General features: G+C 38.4%; 1 protein-coding gene across 1 annotated transcript in view; it reads right to left on the reverse strand.

Annotated features, from left to right (window-relative positions):
• The window catches only part of LATS1 (large tumor suppressor kinase 1), a 53,245-nt gene that overhangs the window by 4,486 nt on the left and 29,842 nt on the right, over window positions 1–18,917 (reverse strand). Inside the window, exons 3-7 of the mRNA XM_049653037.1 lie at window positions 14,486–14,633; window positions 9,154–10,664; window positions 6,311–6,893; window positions 3,582–3,764; window positions 3,276–3,382 (exon numbers count right to left, since the gene is read on the reverse strand). Of these exons, the coding sequence (XP_049508994.1) occupies window positions 3,276–3,382; window positions 3,582–3,764; window positions 6,311–6,893; window positions 9,154–10,664; window positions 14,486–14,633 (2,532 nt within the window). The remainder of the gene's footprint in view (window positions 1–3,275; window positions 3,383–3,581; window positions 3,765–6,310; window positions 6,894–9,153; window positions 10,665–14,485; window positions 14,634–18,917) is intronic.

Consider the following 18,917-nt stretch of genomic DNA (forward strand, 5'->3'; position numbering starts at 1 on the left):
GGAAATGTGTCTGCAAATGTCTCCCCCCAAGCTGAATCTTGTCTTCATTGTCTTAACTGTGTCTTTTGTATACTGAAAGTGTTAAGTTTTGATGAATTCCAGTTTCTCAACTTTTTCTTTTATAGATCATGATTTTGGTATCATTTCTAAGAACTCTTCCCCTAACCCTAGGCCATAAAGATTTTATAGTATTATAAAAGTATTATAGTAGTATAGTATTTATATTTTATCTCTGGATCGATGAACCATTTTGAGTTAATCTTTGTGTAGGGATGAAGTTTACATTAAGTTTCAGTACTTTCTGAATATGGCCGACCAATTATCCTACATTTGTTGAAATACTATTCTTTCTCCATTTGCACCTTTGTCAAAGATCAAATGGACATATTTGTGTGGTTCTATTTCTCTATTCTGTATCTTGTTCCATTGATCTATGTTTGTGTCCTTTTACCAATATCACCCCGTCTAGATTACTGTAACTTCATAGTAATTCTTAAAAGTGGTTGATTCCTCTAACTCTGTTCTTCTTTTAAAACATTGTTTTCATTATTCTAGTTCCTCTGTTCACCCATATACATTTTACTTATTTACTTTTAAATGTATGTTTGTTTGTTTGTTTATAGTGAGAGCGTGCACACATGTGCATGCGAGCAAGCAGGGGAGTGGTAGAGACAGGGAGACAGAAAATCCCAAGCAGGCTCCATACCACCAGTGCAGAGGCCAATGCAGTGCTCGAAGTCACAAACCATGAGATCATGACCTGAGCCGAAACCAAGAGACAGATGCTTAACCAACTGAGCCACCCAGGCGCCCTACCCATATACATTTTAGAATTGGCTCATCTGTACCTACAAAAATTAGGATGGAATCAAATCTATAGATTAATTTGGAGATAAGTGATAGCTTTGCTATGTTGAGTCCTCCAATCTATCGACATGGGATATGGTACATGTCTCCATTTATGAAGATCTTTCTTGATTTCTTTCATCAGAGTTTGTAGCTTTTGGCATAGAGATCTTGTTCATGTTTTATTAGATTTATACCTGCATATTTCTTTTTTTTAATGTTTATTTATATTTGAGAGAGACAGACAGTGTATGAGTAGAGGAAGGGCAGAGAGACAGAGACAGAACCCCAAGCAGGCTCCAGGATCCAAGCTGTCAGCACAGAGCCCCAATGTGGGGCTTGAACTTACAAGTCATGAAATCGTGACCTGAGCCGAAGTCAGACGCTTAACTGACTGAGCCACCCAGGCGCCACCCCCCTGTATATTTCAATTGGAGGAAACTTCTATGAATGGTACTGCTTTTATTTTTTTAATGTTTATTTATTTTTGAGAGGGGGGGGAGAATGAGAGCAAGCACAAGCAGGGAAGAGGCAGAGAGAGAGGGAGAGATACAGAATCTGAAGTAGGCTCCAGGCTCTGAACTGTCAGCACAGAGCCCGACACAGGGCTCAAATCCATGAACCATGAGATCATGACTTCAGCTGAAGTCAGATGCTTAACTGACCAAGCCACCCAGGCACCCCTGAATGGGACTGCTTTTAAATTTCAGTTTCTGGTCATTTATTGCTTAAATATAGAAATACAATAGATTTTTATGTATTACCCTTATAAGTCTACAACCTTGCTAAACTCACTTATTATTTCTATGAGTTTTTTCATAAATTCCCTGGATTTTCTATATAGAAAGTTATGTTGTCATCTCTGAATAGGCTAAGTTTTTATTTCTTTCTAATCTGTATGCCTTTTATTTCTTTTGTTGTTGTATTACCCTGGCTAAGATTTCTAGAACTATGTCTAATAAGACTGGTAAAAACACACATCTTTGCTATGTTCTTGATTTTGAGGAGAAAGCATTCAGTTTTTCACACGCCCCTGCACACACGCGCGCACACACACACACACATTTATATATATATATGCATATACTTTCATATACATATATATTAAAATGAAGAGGAAATAAAGACACTTTCAGACAAACTAATTTGAACCAAACCTAAGAGAATGCATTATCAACACACCTATACTTAAAAGAAATTTTAAAGGAAGTTTTAAATATATTAAAAAAAAATTTTTTTATGTTTATTTATATTTGAGAGAAAGAGAGAAACAGAGAAAGAGAGCAAGCAGGGGAGGGGCAGAGAGAGACAGAAACACAGAATATGAGCTGTCAGCACAGAGCCTGACCTGGGGCTCAAACTCACAAACCATGAGATCATGACCTGAGCTCAAGTCGGACGCTTAACTGACTGAGCCACCCAGGCACCCCAAGAAGTTTTAAATATATTAAATGCAACGAAAGAAGTAGTTACAACTCAGGGGGAACATCATAGAAGAGATATCTTAAGAATGATTAAGAATGAGTTAGTTCAGGAGTTAAGCAGATTTAAGAAAGTAGGAAGAGTTGTGGAAGATGAGAAAGAAAGAAAGAAGAACATTCCAGACAGAGGGAATGGTATGAACAGGGAAGGGAGTATAAATTTGGACTTTAATCCATGGACATGGGAACCACTGAAGGGTTTTTAATGGGACTGTTTATGACCAAAATTGTGGGCAGCTTCTCATTTAAATGCCAGAGGTAATTTCAAGTGGAGATACAGATATTTGTTTGTTGTTTGGGGGTAGACTATGCATGGAAGGAAACAAAGCCAGGAGCCAGAAGGTGACAAAAAGTAAATTAGAATAAATCTGCACATAGTACTAAAGACTTCCATGAGAATGGAATGAGTATATAAGCACATGAGTGACAGAGGATCTAACAGTGTGATGACAGTGGGATGACGGACACTAGAGTTCACTCCTGGAATTTCAGTGACTTCCTCTAACCTTACCAATTCATTCTTTTTTTTTTTTTTTTTTAAAGTAAACTCTACCCCCAAGGTGGGGCTCGAACTCATGACCCCAAGATCAAGAGTCACTCTACTGACTGAGCCAGCCAGGCGCCTCCTTACAAGTTCATTCTTTTTTTTTTTTTTTTAATCAGGTTTTGTTGTTGTTGTTTGAGAAAGAGAGAGGGAAGGGGAGAGAAAGAATCTCAAGCAAGCTCCAATGCTCAGTGCGGAGCCTGATGCAGGGCTCGATCTCATGACCCTGGGATCATGACCTGGGCCAAAATCAAGAGTCAGATGCTCAACCAACTAAGCACCCACGTGCCCCACCTTACAAATCCATTCTTAAATTCCAGAATAAGATGTTCTAAATAAAGGATTGCTAAAAGTCTATGATATAGGGACTCTGACAAGTCTTTGGTATAGATGCTATATCTTACCTTCATTTGTGTTTCTAATGGTGTTTGTGCCAAGAAAGGAGGTTGACCCACCAACATTTCAAAAAGAATTACACCAACACTCCACCAATCACATAACTGTGTATAGCCTAAAATAAGATACCAAAGTTATAGTTATTCAGAAACTTTTTAAAAAGTGCTCAGAATACAATAAAAATATTAAATCACCAAAATGCTGTATAATTAATATTTTTATTATAAACCTGAAAAATAAGCCACATGTTAATTAATGTAAATTTCAGCTGGTCTAAAGGCCTATTGAGATTATCACAAAACTAATGTTTTTACCTGTTCGTAACAACACTTCAGGTGCAATATAATTGGGTGTCCCAACCAACGAATGTGCAAGACACCGCTGGTGTTGGCGTGCAGCTCTCCGCTCCAATGGCTTCAATCTATCTCCACATCGACAGTTAGAAGGGTCACCCCATTCATTACTGAAATCCATACTATCTTGCCGTGGATGGTCACCTATGTAGAAAGTACGTAAATAATAAATAAATAAATAAAAGCAACAAGAACAAGACTGAGCCTAAAGACTGTTTAATCTTTTGACATCATGGTTTAGAGTTAACAGTACTCTTCCCTTGAGACAAAATAAGACACAATGTATGCCATATCACTGATGGTGTTTATTACTAACTACAGCCTGTGCTCCGAGATACTAATAGGACAAGTGTTACTCTAAGAAAAATTAGTGTAAGTTTCAGTAATTTACTCAATGTCAAATGATGATAATTAAAGTCATGAGTTCGTAGGATCAGGAATTTGTTATGCAGACTGCTTCCCCTTACTATTCTGAACAAAGTTTCAAACAAATGAGATCAGTGTTTGTTCATTCAATAAATGACAACGACAAATAAGACAGGGATCTTCTTTCGGGTAGCTTCTCTGTATTGGACAAACACAACAAACAGATATATATTTTATATCGATATATATACATATATATATCGATAAAAATATATATATAAAAATAGTGATGCATCCCATTCAAAGAATCAACGTGAGGTAATATGACAAATGTACTAAGGTGGCTCAGGAAGACGAACTGAGGTGACATTTGTAAAAACCAGAGGGACTCAACCATTTGAAAACCAGGGCAAGACATTCCACAGAGAAACAACAGTAACAAGAGAGACCAGTGGGGCTGGTAAATTAGGAGAGAATGGTGGACAATAGGAGTCAGAGCCGGTGTTTAATAAGCAAAAGAAGTGGTTTGCCTTTTACTGCAAATGCAGTGGGAAGATACCAGAGAGTTTGAAGAGAACGACAAGATCTGATTTATGTTTCAAAAAGAAAACACTAACTGCCATGTAGAGCACCAACTGTAGGGAGGACAAGCATGAGGAGTGACCAGTTCAGAGGCTACCCTGACAGTAACAGTGGAGATGTAGAAAAGTGAACAGATCAAGGGTATTTTTAGAGGTGGAATAAACAGGATTTATTGATGGATTAGATGTAGACGGTGTGGGGAGAAAAGAATCAAGGATAACTAAGTGGGCGGTGGTAGTGCAATTTACTAACATGGGGACGACTGGAGGGGGAGAAATTGAGAGTTGTTTATTGGCAATGTGAAGTTTAAAAGGCCTATTAGACACACACGTGAACGGGAGGGGCAACTTCTAGAAAGAGAGATTTCGAAGTCACTGGAATGAAATGGCATTTAAAGCCATGACTGGATGAAATCACCTAGAAAAATACAGCTCGTATTTAAACTGACTGTAATAATCATCTAGGCAGGGTGCCTGGCTGGCTCAGTCAGTAGAGCATACAACTCTTGATCTCAGGGTCACGAATTCAAGCCCCACACTGGGCGTGGAGCCTACTCAAAAAAGTAAAAAAATAAAAAGCAAACTTTAAAGTACAATTTCTCCTCTCCAGTGAAGATTTTAAATCAGAAGACTGGAATAGAGCCCACGAATCATATTTTTAAGAAGAACCCCAAATTTTTAGGGTGACTCTGAGGAGACAGGTTCAAGTGTCTCAGTTCTATCCACTTACTGTCAACCTACTTGGCTTCACAGAAACACAGGAGGCTAATACTTACCTGAGAAGATTGCTGTGACCCTTAAATTAGAATATATGTAAAGAACCTGGCCATAAGTATTCAAGAATTGTTAGATCGACTTACACTTCCATTAGCGCTTTGAAGGGATCTTGGTGAGCAGTGTGGTGTAGTAGAAATAACATGGGCCCTGTAATCAGACAAACCTGGGTTCAAAGCCTAGCCCCCTACACTTCTTTTCTGTCTGACCTTGGGCAAATTGCTTCATCTAACTAAGCCTCAGTTTCTTTATCCTGCCTCACAGTGATGTGAGATTGAACAAAATCATGTACATAGAGTGTTTAAGGTTAAATAAGTCGTATAATAGTCATACCACGGAATCCTAAATAGTAGTGAAAATACATGTCATATGCAATAACACAGATCAACCTCAAATACATAAAAGAAGTGAACATAGAAGAATACATATAGAATGATTACATTGAAATAACGTTCAAGAGTAGGCAAAATAAAATAACATTGTTTAGGGTTATAAACATTGGGAAAAGTATAGAGAAAAGTAAAGAAATGTGATTACAAAGTTCTGAAATAATGGTTACTTCTGTGGAAGAAAAAGGCGAAGCAATCGTTTAAGGGCTTCAGAAGCACTGACAATCTAGTTTTTAAGCTGAATGGTGGGTATGGGGCTTCATTTAAAAATTTTGGGGGACGCCCGGGTGGCTCAGTTGGTTAAGTGTCTGACTCTTGATTTCGGCTCAATTGTGAGGTCCCACTGAGCATGGAACCTGCTTGGGATTTTTCTCATTATTTATTTCTAAATAATGATATTTAGAAATAATCTAACACATTCTTTCATTTTATAAGTCTTGGTGTCTAAAGGATTCACTCACATTTATCCAATAGTCAAGACTGAAACCAGGACTTATGGCTTCCATCCAGTGAGAATACCTTATATCTTATTACATTTACAAGTCATATTAATATGTACAAATTTTATGGTTTTACTCACCACTCTGATAGTACTTAGAATCATGTGTCCATCTGAAGCCAGTGCAGAGGCCGAAGTCAGTCAATTTAATATGACCATCACGATCAATCAAAATATTATCAGGTTTAATATCTCTATGAATAAAACCCATTTTATGAACACTTTCAACGGCACAGGTAAGTTCTGCTATGTAGAATCGTGCCAGATTTTCTGGAAAGATGCCCATTCTAATTAATAGGCTCATCATATCACCCCCAGGAATATAGTCCATTACAAAGTATAAATTGTCCTTATCTTGGAATGAATAATATAGACGAACTACCCATTCATTGTCAGCTTCGGCCAGGATATCTCTCTCAGCTTTAACATGAGCGACTTGATTTCGAAGCAGAACATCTTTCTTTCGAAGAGTTTTTGTTGCGTACAAAGCCTTAGTATCTACTTTTCTTGCTAGACAGACTTCACCAAATGCTCCTATTCCTAGTGTCTTTATCTTCACAAACATAGACTTGTCCATTTTAGCCCTCTTAAGACGGATATAATTAGACTCTTTTTGGCAAAGCATCTTTCTCATTTGATCCTGGGCATCTTGAGATAGTCCAACCTAGGCAAATAAACTAAAGGTTAAATGAGGAATTAGCTTCTATACCAAATATTAAAAAATAGTTTGGAAAAATTCAGGCATATATTTAAAGGTTAAATGCATAATAATTTTTAACGAAGCATGTTAGAAATCTAGAATATACTTCAGAGAAAATTAATTAACACAAGTGCAGCTTAAGGGATAGTTAACAGGATATACAAAGGTGAGTTTTTATGCAGATTCTGCCATGGAGAGCAAGATGATACCAACGGTCAGCTTCCTACTGTTTTCTAATGCACCCCAACAAAGTTCCCAATGTGCAACAACCAAACATCTGTTAACATGCATCCTCATCCATCTCCCCATGCATATCCACCCCAAATTATGTGATCAGACTACCTTTATTATATATGCTTCTCTTGTGGAATGCCTACAATTAAAATATTCTTCCTCTTTTCTTTCATGAAAAGAAATTCTTCCCTCCAGATTCATTTATTCTAAAAAACTGACGTATTAAGAACAAAAGAATGTCGTCTCTAACTTAACCACTCATTCACAACCCATCTTTCTTTTATTTTTCTCAGGCACTAGAGGAAGGGTAGGTAGGGTGCACAGCCACCACTAACACAAAATGCAAAAGGTTTCTCCTACCGTATTTAAAAAGGACAACTTGTTTGATTACAAGGTATCCTTTCGGTATTTTGGAACATTTCAAAGAATAGTCAATGTGACTTATGAAGACACCAAAAAACAGATTAAAAACAAAAGCCAACTTCTGAGTAGACATGGACTACCCGGATTTAGAAGGAAGCTTATTTTTGGCTAGTTTAATAAGAAACTAATTTAAGGGTTAAAATAGAATAGGAATGTAAGAAGTAGAGTCTAATTCTAGAAATGCAAACCTAATTAGAATATAGCGACCTCATGCTTCTGTTAGGGTGTGCACATTTGCATGCAGTATCTTTTAAGAAGGGTGGCATGCCAGACTTAGTGTAGAACTGTTTCTCTTAAAATCTTACTTGCCTACACAGTAATGGAGGCTACAGAAGTCAGCAAAGCTTCCAACACCATAAAAGTTTAAATCAGCTATTAGTGAAAGTGAAGAGGAAAAAGGAAAAATAAACTAAGAAAATACATACAGACAGACTTTAGTAAGAAATCCTAAGGGCTAAAATATGGATGGGTCATACAGATTATCATGGTGTTTCTCATCTAAGAAAATTCAATTTATAGCAGGAATAACAATACTGTGAAATCAGATTTAGACAAATCATTTTAAGAGAATGGCTCTCGTGACGCCTAGGTGGCTCAGTTGGTTAAGCGTCTGACTGGCTCAGGTCATGATCTCACAGTTCATGGGTTTGAGCCCGGGCATCAGGCTCTGTGCTAACAGCTCAGAGCCTGGAGCCTGCTTGGGATTCTGTGTCTCCCTCTCTCTCTGCCCCTTCCCTACTCGCACTCTGTCTCTCAAAAATAAATAAAACATTAAAAAAAAAAACTAAATTTAAAAGAATGGCCCTCAAATTATGTGAGGAAGTTTCATCACAAATTTAAGCCTCTTGGATTCTGAGTGAAAGTTAAATTTGTTTGAACTGTAAAATGTGACAAAAATAGTAACAATGATAGTATCACCATAATATCCAGTGAAGATATGTACATAGAATCACAACAGACTAATTTAAAATGAGTGAGCACTTATTCTTGATCTCCCTTTTAGTGGTTTAATAATTTCAGCATATTTTTCTAGTACATTATAAAAAAATGAAATTAGATGAGGAAATAACTGAAGAGATAAGTCTTTGATACTTTTTAATAAGACCAACCAAATGAATAAACCTGACGAATAAGGTCCCAAAACTACTATAAAAAAAAAAAAAAGTTTCATATCAAGAGATTTACCCAGATATTTCTAGCTAGTTTAAACAGTTGTAAGAAAATGCATACAACTTAAAAAATAACCTTTGCAAAAAAAAAAAAAAAAAAAAAAAAGAAAGAAAGAACCTTTGCTATTTCCATAAAAAGGGATTATGTACACCTAAATAGCACTCCATAAAGTATATTTTTCTTAATATATTAGAACTTTATTACAGGAAATGGAGTAAATTTTGAAATACTAAAATAAAATGGTATAATCAAAAGTACGTTAAAGTTTACTGACTTTAAATAATTGATAATGTACTTAGCTATAAAAAGAAGGAAAAAACACTGGACCGATATTTAAAAATAAACACTAAGCAAACAGATGATCAAGTATAAAAATCTGCATTTTAAAAGGTTTTACCCGCATCATTTCATTCTCTAACTGTTTTTTCCGATGTAGCCGTTGCTGATGAGATTTGAGTACATTTTCTACATGTTGCTCCATAAAGAATTTAAACGCCTGAGGAGAGTAACTTTGAATACGAGATTCCCTTCGCTCTTCATCTTTCTTGTTTTTCCTAACAGTGATGGGTGAAGTTGTAATCTGTTTCTTTTCTTTATCCCCACCATCCATATTTTCGTAACTTTTTTCACTCTCCTCTTCCTTGGGCAAGCTGGGCTGATCCTCTTTGCTAGATTTACTGATTGATTCATATGGGGGAACAGATGGGTTTTGGTGTAGCAGATGTTTTGGGTAAGGTGGAGGTGGGCCTTGATAATTTGGAGCCTCAGCAACAGGAGGCATAACAGTCATATTTGAAGTGGTACCCTCAGAAAAAGGACTAGGTTGAACCGTTTGAATTGGCTGGGGTATCCAAGAAGGGTGTGTAGGTGCTAACGCAGTCTGTAGCTCTGGTTTTAATACACGTATACTTTTCACAGGCTGTTGAATAGGAGCTGGTGTAATTGCAGTGACTGTTGTAGCTGAGGGCTGAGAATTAGCAGAATGACTTGTTCTATTTCCTAACGGGTTATTAAAGGAATTTGACCTCACTGGTATGTTAGGTTGCCATGTGGGGATTTCATGCCCACTGCTTGGGGATGACTGGGCTGGAGCGGAAGATGACTGAGGCCACGTTGTTTGCAGTCCAGGTGCATTAATGTTATAAAGTTCCATGTTATGACTGTTTCTGTTTGGCACCATCATAGATTGGGGAATATTTCCATTTGTATATGATGAAGGGGCAGCAGATCCCCCCGTTTGTAAAGCAGAAGAGCTCTGTCCATTAGTTGGGGTCAGAGGATACGGAGGGGGCGGCTGCCGATTCACAGTGCCAGCAGGGACATTTTGGTGTATCATAAAATCAGTTTGACCGCTACCATTCTGAATTCCAGGTCTTCCTGGTGGAAAGTTAAATTTGTTGGAACTCTGCATGATGATAGGTTGTCTGCCAACAGGAACAGAACTAATGCCTCTCTGTCCCTGATTAGGAGGATTCATTGGGGACGTGTTCAGAGGCGGTGGAGGATAGCCCTCCTGCCAGGCTCCAGGTGGAACTGGAGAGATTCGGGAGATTACATATTCCATGTTTCCGGAATAGCGCTTTGTCTGAGAGTTTGGTTCCCACGAGGGAGGAGGTGGAGTTGTACCTCTTGGAGGGGGAGTCTGGCCTCTGGGAGGTGGGGGAGGAGTGACACTCCTTACTTGAGGAGGTGGTGGGGGGTTCACCCTCTGTCCGTTGCTTGGGTGGGCTTGAGCAAATGCTGTTATACCAGATCCTGACAAAGGTCTTCCTACGTCTGTCTGCGAGTTGGGACTTTCGGAACGATAGGCCACGCTTTCTCCTAGTGGTGGGCCATGTCTCTGAGGAACTAAGGATTCTTTGGAACCTTTCCAGCTTTGTTTGCGGTTAACTGGTTGTTGCACACTCCCTATGGTCATAAAACAGAGAGAGAGAAAAAAAAAGCAGGTTTTTAACATCTTATTTTTAAAAAATTAAGTTTGGAATTCTGACACAGCTAAATGGTAACTCTCTTTCAAGAATTATAAAAATCAAAGTTTAGTACACTAGTATTATTTCACCTTTCAAATTTTACTTATTTTGACTAGGTAATACATTTTCATGGCTAAAAATTCTAGAAGTACAAAAGAATACCCACGTCTGTCCCTTAGCCAACCAGCTTCCTTTCTTGAAGGTAACCATTATCATTAGTAAGATGTTTTAGGAATACACAAGTAAATAGCATACTTCCTACTTCTATTATTATCCCTACTCTTCTTCTTAAAATGTTGAAGATTCTGTATATAAAATGTTTTCTTACTTTAAAAAAGTGTCACCACAGTGTTTCACTGTATGGATATACCCAAATTTATTTAATCAGTTTTCCTACTGAAGAATATTAAGGTTGTTTCTAGTCTTTTGCTATACAAAAAAAAAAAAAAAAAAAAGGCATCGAAAAATTTTGTGCAGATATCATTTCATATATATGTTAGGTAGATAAATTATCAGAAGTGGCATTATTGAGCCAAAGTTTTGTCCATTTAAAATTTTAATAGATACAACTACTTTTAAATATATTTCTAAGACACCAGGGGGTAACTAGCTGAACACTAAATATAGATTTTACAGAGTTTCTCTTTACTAAAATTTCCAAATAAATGAAATAGGCAAGAAAATATATGATACTCATACCCGGCCCCCAAATGAAGTTTTTAAAATAGTCTGGATACTTGGAAAAGATCTTTAATACATTTAAAAATATATAAAATACATTTGTATAAAATTCAATATATAGAAATAATACATTACAGAAAGATTAAGTATTTTAGTGTAAAGATGAAACCATACAAGCACTAAGAAAAAAACAAGTGAACATCCAGTAATATTGGGAGTACCTCTTTTGTACCTCTTGGGAAGGTCTTCCCAGGTATGACAAGGATAGAGAACATAGAGTAAAGACTGACAGATCTAAATACATAAAACATTTAACAACATTCAAAACAAAATAAGAAACATCTACAAATCTGAAAGGTCAATATCATCCTGGGAGAAAATATATTTAATAACACATATGAGAAAAAAAAGGTAAATGTTCAGAATGTACAGTTTAGGGGCACCTGGTGGCTCAGTGGGTTAAGCCTCTGGCTCTGGATTTGGGCTCAGGTCATGATCTCACAGTTCAGGGGATCAAACCCCACATCAGGTTCCATGCTGACAGCAAGGAGCCTGTTTGCGATTCTCTCTCTCCCTCTCTCTTTTCCCCTCCCCCACTCTCTCTCTTTCTCAAAATAAACATTAAAAAAAATGTACAGTGTAACAGTCTATTTCAGCTAGACTGGGCAGCATACTGGGTCTATGACTTGAGGAAAATCATCACTCTGGGCAACCTAGGCAAGTCCTCTGGCCTCCAAGCTCAGTCGCACCTTCCTCAGAGAGTCAGCTGAGGCTAAAGACAACATGTATTCACTCTCCCGGCTTTTACCAGTTAAATCAGAAGTCTCCGCAACCTTCAGGTATACTGCCATCTCTGTTCTGCACCTCCCATAAAGCTCTCTGTGTTCTCCCACTTCCCAAACCCTCCCACTATTGCCCTCCAACAAATGCTCCTATATCATAACCTCTGCCCCAAGCTTTCCCACCACCTCCTTAAAGTTGGTTATCTTCTGCTGACATTACTTTCTTTTTGGTCCTTTGCAATTAACAGGTCTTCTTTAAAAATGAACTGAGCTAAAGATGGGATTCTACCTCTTATTATTCCGTCACACTCTTTGGACGCTCATGCTATCTGGGCGGCCACGTTCATTCCTCTCACTTAACGAACTCCTACTTGTTCATCCTCATTCACCCATAGTTTTGACACCTGGTCTACCCTAAGCCCTGCCATCATTCTGTAACTTCAGCATCCACAAGGACGGACCATCCATCACCCTCACCTCTCAGTTCCTTGGTCTCCTCCCCTCAACTCTACCTCAAGTATCATTCCTAAGATAACATTTCTAATTTTGATATCATCCATATCTGCTGCTTTTTTTAAAATCACTTCTTTGAGGTTTATACTCTTGGACCACAACTCTCCTTTCCTATTTAACTACTACTACAAGCATTCTTCAACCCCATTAAGACCTCCATATTAATCCCTACTTCATTAATCCTCTGCTTTCTTTGTGATACACTTTAGCTATTTTGTTTTTATTATTTTTTTAAGTTTATTTATTTTTGTGCATGTGAGAGTTGAAAGACAGGGCTTTCAACTGTGCAGAGTTGAAGTGGGCTCTGTGCTGACATCAGAGAGCCCTATCCAGGGCTCGAACCTATGAACTGTGAGATCATGACCTGAGCCAAAGTTGGACACTTAACTGAATGAGCCACCCAGGCACCCCCACTTTATCTAATTTAAATCCATGGTCCACTACTTCTTCCTTTCCTCTGTATTCCCTTTTCTCTTCTCATTTCTATTCATTCATTAAATTTTTATTGAGCATCTAATTAATCTAAGTACAGTGGTGAACAAATAATATCCCTGGCCCCATGGAACTTCCATTCTTGGGGGAGAAGACTGACAATGATAACAAACAAATAAATAAACAAGGTAGGGGTGCCTGGGGGGCTGAGTCAGTTAAGCTTCTGACTCTTGGTTTCAGCTCAGGTCATGATCTCACAGTTTTGTGAATTCAAGCCCCACATCAGGCTCTGAGCTGGCAGTGTCTCCCTCTGCCCCTTCCCCACTCACACTGTCTCTCTCAAAATAAATAAATAAACAAAAAATAAATAAACAAGGTAATATCTGTGTATTGATAAATCCAATGAAGGAACCATAAATGGCGTCAAATGATATCGAGAGTAACAGGACAGAAAGGGATGACATTCAGAACAGAAAAGGCTCCACCAAGCAGATGAATTAAGAGTAGGCAAAAGTCCTAAACTGGGAGCTTGGTATTTTCCAAGAACAAAAAGAAACCCAGTATGACTGGAGAGAAGTAAATGAAGGGAAGTGGGGTACTGGATAAAGCCTGAGAACATCAAGGCCATCAAGAGGTGTCTGGAAGGAATGAAAAGCCACTAAAGGTAGAGGAGGAATATGCTCTGATTAAGAATTTAAATTATAAATTACACTTTTATCAACATTCTGAACTCCCTTTATCGATCTTATTTGTACCTGTTTAGAACTCTACTCACAGATGATTCCAGTTACCCACTTTTTTCTCACACCTGCCAGAAAAGGTGGAGTGAAGTGCAGACTGATTCCACTATAAATTCAACGATCAGCATCATCAAATGGCTTTAGCACCGTCAGGAAATTCTACTGATTCTTTTGGTCTCCACTACAACTCTCCCCTGTTCTGAGTCTCCTCAAATCACCTGTCCCATTCCTCACCCACCACTCCAGACAAATGACCTGATTTTACACTTCAGAGAAAGCTGAAGGCATCAGAAAGGAACTCCTTATCTTCCCTACATCACCTAAGCCTGTTTGTTCTCATTAAAGCAAAGTGGCTGTTTCTCTTCCTCTGTAATATGCTAACAATCTGGGGAGGGGCAGTGAGAGAGGGGGACAGAGGATGTGAAGTGGGCTCTGCACTGACAGCAGCAAGCCTGATGAGGGGTTGAGCTCACCAACTGCAAGATCATGACCTGAGCCAAAGCTGGACAGTCAACCAAATGAGCCACCCAGGTGCCCCGAGAGTTGATACATTGAAATGATTCTAAAATAATACTATTAAGAAATGAGAAAAAAAATGTCTGATTAATCACCTGGTTTCAAGCTGGCATTGAGAGGTCTGGCAGCTGCTGCAGCCATCTGTTCCCGGCGAGGATCTTGGTAACTCATTTTACTAATGAATTCAATTGCTGCCTCTATACTTCTGTTGTTAGTTTTCTGAAGAGCTTGTATAACCATATCCTGGTATGAAGTTTAAAAAAAAAAGACACAAAGTTTGAATCTGATAATTAATTAAGAGGCAAAGAGCACTATGAACTCCACCAGAGAAATTCATAATTAGGAATAACAGGGCCCCAAACCATATGAATGTCCTGTTTGTAAAACTACTACAAACATCCATACAAACTCAAAGTAAAAAAGAAAATAAATCTTCAAATCTTTCACATGTTTAATATTTTCACCTTTATGTAACATATTAAAATTTCTGGGGCAATCACAGCAACATAACTGATTATTTCCCATTCTTAATTTCATCCTTACACAAAGAAGACTGTCAGATTGTTAAAAACGTATCAAACGAAATACTGGAAGCCACTCTTTTGTATCATTAAAGTATTTTAGTAGTCACCTCTGTCACTGTCTTTACTAGTAAAAGAGCTATATAGTTTTTGCTTCTATCCTTAGGGCTTCCATTTTTAGAGAACCTTATTTACAAGGACATATATCTAGAACAAATGGTAGAAAAAACACTTAGACTGCATATAATTATGTGATGAAGACTTTCGGAAGCTGCATGGTATGATGAAAAAGCAGAGAGTTTGGAATTAAACAAGTGAGTTTGCGTTCCAGCAGCCTCACATTACTATGCTTTTGTTTTTTATGATTAGAAGCAAAAATACATTGCAGTGATTGTGTGGCCCACTTTAGAACTGTATCAACTTTGGAAAATTATTGAACATTTCAAAGCTCAATTTCTTCATCTGCAATACACTCACAGTGTTGATGGGAGGACTAAATAAGAAAACACGTAGGGTGCCTGGGTAGCTCAGTTGTTGAACATCCAACTTTGGTTCAGGTCATAAACTCACAATTGGTGAGTTCGAGCCCCACATCGGGCTAGCTGCTGTCAGTGCAGAGCCTGCTTTGGATTCTCTACCCCTCCCTTGCTCGTGCTCTTTCTCTCTCAAAGATAACTAAACATTAAAAAAAAAAAAAAAAAAAAAAAAAAAAGAAGGGCACCCAGGGGGTGGTTCAGTCAGTTAAAGCATCCGACTTCAGCTCAGGTCATGATCTCACAGTTCGTGGGTTCAAGCCCTACATCAGGCTCTGTGCTGACAGCTCAGAGCCTGGAGCCTGTTTCAGATTCTGTGTCCCCCTCTCTCTCTGCCCACCCCTACTGTGTTCAGTCTCTGTCTTTCAAAAATGAATAAACATTAAAAATATAACATTTATAAAAAAAAAAGAAGAAAACCTGTAAAAGCACATAAGCACAGGGACTGGAGATCAGATATGGGTTGTCCTCCTGCCCTGCTCCTTGCCCTTTGTAGGTAAACCTAAATTATACACTAACATGCAGAAAATATATGGACAGGCTTTTTTCAAGAGGGAGGCACATATTTACTTGTCATAGAAGAGCTAGTATTTCAAACAATATTTTAAAGTGAGAAATGGCTTAGTAAGACTAACGGGTGAACAGACTGCTGACAGACAACCCTCCTAATGAAACGACTAGGGTGAGACCAACCAAAAAAAAAAGGTTGTGGCAGAGACTTGCTGCCTACTCAAGATCCATTTTCCCTTTCTTGGAAAAAGTTACAGATTTTGTTGGAAGAAGTCTTCCTTATAGCTATAGTGGCCAAATGACAATTCTGACAATGAAACAAAAACAAGGATTTGTGGAAGAGTGTTGCTATCCCTGATTTTAGGTACTGGTACTTCCTGTATCCTGTTTTGTAGATAATAGATACGACATCTGTGCTAGAGCATGATGCCACCAACAAGGAAAATTCAAGAAACTCTTAAGAATCCTATGTTCTGACATCTTCAAGAGGCTGAACCAATACTAGCTATATAAACTGAGTCACTATTTTGTTTAAATCATTACTATTTGGATTTTTGTTAAAAGCAACCAAACTCAATCCTTAACTGATACAAAAGTTACAGTGTGATCACATTTTATGCCTATCAGACTTCTGCAATTTTGTAGTGAGACACAAAAGAATAAGTTTCACTTTGTGTACAACTTTAATACAAATCACCCCAAATTAAAAATCAGCAGGGAGTGCTTAACTTCTAGCTAAGCCATACAAAAAAAAATAGATTCAAAATGGATGAAAGACCTAAATGTGAGCCAGGAAACCATAAAAATCTTAAGAGAGCACAGGCAGCAACCTCTTTGACCTCTGCTGGAGCGACTTCTTACTGGACACATTGCCATTGCCAGAGGCAAGGGATATAAAAGTCAATATGAACTATAGGGACTTCATCAAGATAAAAGGCTTCTGCACAGCAAAGAAAACAATCAACAAAACTAAAAGGCAGCCCACGGAGAAGGGGAGAAGATATTTACAAATGACGTATCTGATAAAGGGTTAGTATCCACAATCTAGATCAACTCAACACCCAAAAAAACACAAATAATCCAGTGAAGAAATGGACAAAAGACATGAATAGCCACTTTTCCAAAGAAGACATCCAGATAGCTAACAGAAACATGAAACAATGCTCAATAGCTCATCATCAGGGAAATACAAATCAAAACCACAATGAGATACCACCTCACACCTGTCACAATGGCTAATATTAACAACACAAGAAACAACAGGTGTTGGTAAGGATGTGGAGAAAGAGGAACCCTCTTGCATTGTTAGTGGGAATGCAACTGGGGCAGTCACTCTAGAGAACAGTATGGAAATTCTTAGGGACGTCTGGGTGGCTCAGTCGGTTAAGCGTCGGACTTTGGCTCAGGTCATGATCTTGCAGTCCATAAGTTTGAGCCCCACATTGGGCTGTGTGCTGACAGCTCAAAGCCTGAAGCCTGCTTCAGATTCTGTCTCCCTCTCTCTCTGCCCCTCCCCTGCTCACTCGCTCTCAAAATAAATAAACATTAAAAAGAAAGGAAGAAAAACAGTATGAAAGTTCCTCAAGTTAAAAATAGAATTACCTTATGATCCAGGAATTGCACTACTAGATATTTACACAAAGGATACAAAAATACAGATTCAAAATGCATCCCAATGTTTATAGCAGAATTATCAACAACAGTCAAACTATGGAGAGGGCCCAAATGTCCACCAACTGATGAATGGATAAAGATGTGGTATATGTATACAACAGAATATTACTCAGCCACCAAAAAGAATGAAATCTTGCCATTTGCAAGCACATGGATGGAACTAGAGTATATGATGCCAGGCAAAATAAGTCAGTCAGAGAAAGATGAATACCATATGATTTCACTCATACGTGGAATTTTAGAAACAAAACAGATAAACATATGGGAGGGGAGAAAAAAAGAGAGAGAGAAGGAAACAAACCATAAGAGACTCTCCCCCCCACCCCCAATAAGAGACTCTTAAAGACAGAGAACAAACCCGAGGATTGATGGAGGGAGATGGGTGGGGGATAGACTAGATGGGTGATGAAGGAGGGCACTTGTTAGGATGAGCACTGGGTGTTGCATGTAAGTAATGAATCCCTGAATTCTACCCCTGAAACCAACATTGCACTGTATGTTAACTAATTAGAATTTAAATAAAAATTTGCAAAGAAAAATAAATCCACCAACTGATGAATGGATAAAGAAGTTGTGGTTTATATATACAATGGAATACCACTTGGCAATGAGAAAGAATGAAATCTGGCCATTTGTAGCAATGGGGATGGAACTGGAGAGTGTTATGCTAAGTGAAATAAGTCAGGCAGAGAAAGATACCGTATGTTTTCACTCTTATGTGGATCCTGAGAAACTTAACAGAAGACCATGGGGGAGAAGAAGAGGGAAAAAAAAGTTACAGAGAGGGAGGGAGGCAAACCATAAGAGACTCTTAAATACTGAGAACAAACTGAGGGTTGATGGGGGGTGGGGGAGGGGGAAAGTGGGTGATGGGCACTGAGGAGGGCACTTGTTGGGATGAGCACTGGGTGTTGTAGGGGACCCAATTTGACAATAAATTATATTTTTAAAAATATAAATAAATACAAGAAAAGAAAGATAAATAAATAAAACTGGTCAGGCCAAATGAACTATATTCATGCTACTCTCCCACAGCAGTGTCATCTCACTTGGTAAGAAAAACTGGCACCCAACATCCTTTTTCAATATTGTGGGAACCATATTCTTGTTAATTACACTAGAATTTTAGCTGGTGATTATTATGCTGGCTTTTACTTTTGAAAAGTTATTGCTGGGGCGCCTGGGTGGTGCAGTCGGTTAAGCGTCCGACTTCAGCCAGGTCACGATCTCGCGGTCCGTGAGTTCGAGCCCCGCATCAGGCTCTGGGCTGATGGCTCGGAGCCTGGAGC

Source organism: Panthera uncia, assembly GCF_023721935.1.
Source record: "Panthera uncia isolate 11264 chromosome B2 unlocalized genomic scaffold, Puncia_PCG_1.0 HiC_scaffold_24, whole genome shotgun sequence".
Taxonomy (NCBI): domain Eukaryota; kingdom Metazoa; phylum Chordata; class Mammalia; order Carnivora; family Felidae; genus Panthera; species Panthera uncia.